General features: G+C 36.2%; 1 protein-coding gene across 1 annotated transcript; it reads left to right on the forward strand.

Moving 5' to 3' along the window:
- The first annotated feature begins 1,923 nt into the window (after positions 1–1,923).
- On the forward strand, positions 1,924–2,824 carry LOC119231204 (proteasome assembly chaperone 3). The gene has a single exon (XM_037492878.2). It carries the CDS (start codon positions 2,175–2,177, stop codon positions 2,541–2,543), a length of 369 nt encoding a protein of 122 aa, XP_037348775.1. The 5' UTR covers positions 1,924–2,174; the 3' UTR covers positions 2,544–2,824.
- Positions 2,825–5,380: the final 2,556 nt, after the last annotated feature.

A 5,380-nucleotide genomic window follows, 5' to 3' on the forward strand; every position in this document is an offset into this window, starting at 1 on the left:
CATTCTGAATATACAATAACTTCTTTTCAATGCAGACTGTAATCTTGGGTCACCTTAAATTTTGTATAAATTCAACATATGTAATACCAGGAATGCACAAATATAACTGAAGTGACAGCAATATGAACAGATATTACCAAGTTAATGCACTGCTAACTATTTCATATGTACTCTTTGCTAACATTGATTGCAGGACAGATCTAAATTTCACAGGTGAAATTCTAAATGGATACAAATTATAAATTATGAACAAAATATTTTCATGAAAAAATGTGAAATTTGTCATTTTAGTTAATACTGTAGTGCTCTTTATTTTGGGAACCATATTCCTGAGGACCAAGAGGAAAAAAGTTATTCAATTTGCATTGGCAATTGTATTATATTACAACATCATGATTATTAAAATGCAATAACAAGAGAAAAAATAATTGATAAAACAGCACTAAAAAAATATATGGTATACATATAAATTATCTGTATGAGAAAGAAGAATCATGAGGGAAGAGTAGTAGACAAATTAAATAGAAAAAGATTTTCCAGCTAAGTTTTGGAAAATCAGCTGTTTCACAAAAAATAAATAAAATATTTATTTGACATATCCTCCAAAGTAAACTTCTGATAAAGATTTATATGAAAAGAAGAAAATAAAAAAATAATTACAATTGTGGCTATCAGAAAGCCCTCTAACCTATATTAGCAACAGAAGAAATAGATTTGGTGACAGAAAAATTAACTTCTATACATAAAAGGTTATACATAGTGGGCCTCCCCGGTGGCGCAGCGGTTGAACGCTGGGTTGCGAAGCTGCCCACAGCCTCTGCAGCGCCGGTTCGATCCCCGGCTGCTCCCCGGCCACCGGAGGAGGATCCCACATGGCACGCAGACCTCTCCTGCCGCCCGCTGCTCCCCTCAGCAGTGTACTTCGGTCCTTCTGCCTGCTCTGCTCCCCTCTCTGGCTCTGGTGAATTCTCTCACCTTCCCGCTCTTCTGACTGTACCCAGTGCTTGTATAAATAAATAAATACATACATACATACAAATAAATCTTTAAAAAAAAAAAAGGTTATACATAGTAAGACAAGCAACATTTGGAAAAAAATTTTACCACATAAAAATAATATAATAGGTTGGCAATGTTAATATACAAAGAGCTCATATACTAAATAAGGAACAAATACTCCATAGAGAAATGAACCAAAGAAAGAAGCAGCAAATTCACAAAAGAAGTTTTAAAAAATGTAAATTCAAATTAACAAGATAAATATTTGTATCCTGCAAAGTTTTTGCTTTTTGTTAAGATTAAATAACCATTATAAATGTGCATATAAAATGATCACTCTCATACTCTGCTCATAAAGTCTATCTTTTCTCAAGGGAAACTTAGAGACTTTCAACTATGTGTGTGTTTATACTTTGGCAGAATTAGCCTATTACCTATAAATACTTACACAAATTTATTCTGAAGGGAAATTTAGCTATGTGCAAAGAGATATATGTGCAAAACTATCATATTATTTGTGCTATTTAAAAAGCCAATCAGCCTATATATGCAAAAGTAGCTAATAGTTCAATTTATCATTGTAACAACTCTGATAGAATAATGTGCAAGCATCAAAACTTACTCGTTTAGAAAAGAAAGTTTTTCTAGAAATGGTATTGGGAAAACTAGACAGCCACTTGCAAAAGAATGAAACTGGCTCGCTATCTCATACCATTACTAAAATTAAAATAAAATGCATTAAAGACTTGAATATTAGGCCTAACCCATAAAATACATAACAGAAAACATCAATGAAAAGCTCTTTGGCATTGACCTTAGTGGTGTTTTTGTGATTTCTCTTCAACAGCAAGCGGAACACAAGGAAGTATAATGAAATGGCACTATATCCAACTGAAAAACTTATGCACTGTAGGAGCGCGGGAGGCATGGCCGCCTGCTTGGCGAGGCTGAGGGGCGGGCCGCCGCGGGGCGGGAAGGGATTCATGAGCCCCGCTAACTTCGGCGTGGAGTCTTGAACGAATGCTGAGTGCGTGGGAAGTGCTGCTCGCAAGAGGAAATGACATACCTCACTTCATAAGACAGAAGTGTGTTTTGACATTCCACTCTCTGCCTGGCCTGCCTGTACATACATGTGTGTCTAATCAGTGGATCCAGAAAGTCCCAGAGACCCAGCTATGGAAGACAAACCGTTGGTGATATCAAAACAGAAGACTGAAGTGGTGTGTGGGGTCCCCACTCAGGTGGTCTGCACAGCCTTCAGCAGTCATATCCTGGTGGTGGTTACCCAGTTCGGGAAGATGGGTACCCTGGTCTCCCTGGAACCTAGCAACGTCACCAGTGACATCAGCAAGCCCATGCTCACCACTAAAGTCCTTCTCGGCCAGGATGAGCCACTCATCCATGTCTTTGCAAAGAACCTGGTGACATTTGTGTCTCAAGAAGCCGGAAACAAAGCAGTTCTCCTAGCCATGGCCATGAAGGACAAAAGCATGGAGGGGGTGAAGGCATTGAGGGAGGTGATCCAGATGTGCCAGGTGTGGTGATTATCAGCCACACCTACTCAGCAGAGCCAGGTGGAAATAAAACATCATCTCAATGATTTGAAGACCACTCCCCACCCCTTCATTCCCTCAGAAGGCTGTAGACATTTGGCTGTCTTTGGCTGTAGACATTCAGAAGAAATATGCACATCTCAGCCAGAGACTCTTTGTTAGGTCACTAATAACATCCATGAATGGAAGTGGGGAGGCAGAATGTGTCTTGGGGGTATTGTGAATGGTTCTCACCAGGGTCCAAATCATTGCATGTATTTGAAAATGGAAAGAATGAGTTATCAGACATGAGTCATGGCCCTCGATCTGCAATATCAATTGTTGGAGGAAATTTTTTTATTAAAAATAAATGTGTATCCCAAAAAAAAAAAAAAAAAAAAAAAAAAGAAAAACTTATGCACTGTAAAAAAAAAAATCAACAATGTTTTTTTACATATATATGTATATACACACACGGTGGAGTACCACTAAGTAATAAAAAATAAAAAGGGATGAAATCTTACCATTTGTAACAAGAATGAACCTTCCCTAGGGGATCACGCTAAGTGAAATAAGTTAGAATAAGAAGCACAAATACTATAATGATTTCACTCATTTGTGTAATATACAGGGGGAAATAGAACTAACAAACAAAACAAATTCTTAGACTAACAAAAAAATTGGTGGTTACCAGAGTTTAGAGGGAGCTAGTTGGTTGGTGGGGCATGGTGACTAGACATCTGGTGGTAAACTTGGTGTGATATATACAGGTGCTGAAGTGACTGTACACCTGAACCCTACACATGTCATAAATTAATGTTATCTCAATAAAAATAAAAACCTTGTTCTTTCGTAAATTTTACAACGGCATAGAAAATAGATATAATGTGTAATGTTAAATTCAGGATTCAAACCCATATTCTAAATGTAATGTTTTTAAATGTACGAAGTAATTACACTCTATGGCAAGTAAATTTGATTTATTTCTTTTATTTTTCTATGCCTCCTAAGCGTTCTTCAATAAGTGTGTATTATTTTTATAACCAGGAAATAGGAAAGAAGGAGAGCACTTTGCTCAGCATAATAAAAAGACAAGAGCAATGTACTTTTTTCTTATCAGATAAAGCAAGTGCTAGAAGATACATAACAGAGGCATTACAGTAATTATGAATTATAATTGTTTCCTGTAATGAATGGATAAAAATATTATCGCTCTATGGATTGTGAAGAGTAAAAAGACAATAATTTCAATTTAAATATATTTGTATGATTTTATAACTATTATGTACTGTTGTACTTGAATGACATTATATCATAATATAAGGCCTTGAAATGACAATTAGCAGCCTGTCATAGGCTAATCAAAGACTTTCATTATTGAAAAGCTTAGCAAGCACCAAAACAGAAACAAAGAAAAAGTATTGTTCATCAGAAGAGTTTAGATATTTATTTCTGATTCACATAGACAATTTGATACATGATTGGAACACATGTTTAAAATAAATCAAATTCTCCTAGCAGCAAAATTGGAAATATGCCAGTAGGTCCAGCGCAGGAAAGATCCTAATCAAATAGAAGCAAGTTTTCCTTGAGAGGTATTAGAGAATACCCTTGTCGACTTTCTCTTTTCCATCCCGTTCCTCCCCACTAGTCCAACTCTGATTACCTTCTCCTAGATGGAGGCAAGATTCAGCCTACCTATTCATTAAACTGGGAGATAATCTGAACACCCTGCCACCTCCGCCAGCGAGCAATGAGGGACAAAATTTCTTTCCCTTTTTACCAGATTCCTGATACAGAGAGAATTCTCCCAGGAGACTGAAGGTCGAATGCTTAGGTGGTGTTTTGCTCTTTTATTTGACTCTGAAAAGCAATATTTTTTTTCTAAGGGGCTGAAGAGCTGAATTAATATCTTATTTTGATCAATGGATTTATCGCTAGTCACACACCTAAGTAGTACAGTTTCCCAAACTGAATTCCAAAATGACAAGTGGCAGGAGAAAAAAGCATCACTTTTAGCAAATATGAAACATTAAAACTATTTCATAATAGAAGAATATTGAGTGACTATTTAACTTTGCCTCATATTGCAAGGTTTAACACGTTTTTCCAAAGCCATACAACTTTTAAGTGACGTCTGTCTGATTTAATGTGTTTAAATAAAAAGATTTCCCAAAACATCTCATTTGAAACCGTTATTCTAATCCAAGCAGCAGTAACAATAGCATCAATTACAGAAATGTTACTGACAACAAAAACATTCAATTCACCAACAAAGGTCAGCAGTAAATCTCCTTAAAATATGTACAGCTCATAAAAGTAATGGTTTTACAACTGTGATCAAAGCAGATGTTCATAAAATCAGCATTTAAATATGAAGACACTGCGAAATAAATGAAGATGAGATTGATTTAACAAGTGAATTCCAAAGTTGGATGGGGGAGAAAAAATTATCACAGAGCCACACTACTCCACGTGAGAGTTGCATGGCAATCAGACAAGAATACTGGAGCGAGCTAACAAACTCAAACCCAGCAAGTGTTTATATAAGGAGTGGTTTGAATATGGCACAGATGTTTACTTAATAGGATATACGTGCAGCAAATGAATGGATGTTCTTAGATTATCTCAATATATATAACACTGAATGATAGAGACAATTGGTCAGTTTCCTTTCTTCACCCTTTGGAGAAGAGGGGGTTTCATTTCAAGCAGATTAATTTTAGCCTTACCAAAACCCCAAGGAAAAGAAAAAGACACCAGAAACATCAACAACTATTATTTTCAAACACCAAATTTGGCACAAAGGCAGCCATGGCACCAAAGTTGGAGTTCTTTACAGCAAACAC

This window comes from Talpa occidentalis, unplaced genomic scaffold, assembly GCF_014898055.3.
Source record: "Talpa occidentalis isolate TD23 unplaced genomic scaffold, MPIMG_talOcc4v2.1 talOcc4.7, whole genome shotgun sequence".
NCBI lineage: Eukaryota > Metazoa > Chordata > Mammalia > Eulipotyphla > Talpidae > Talpa > Talpa occidentalis.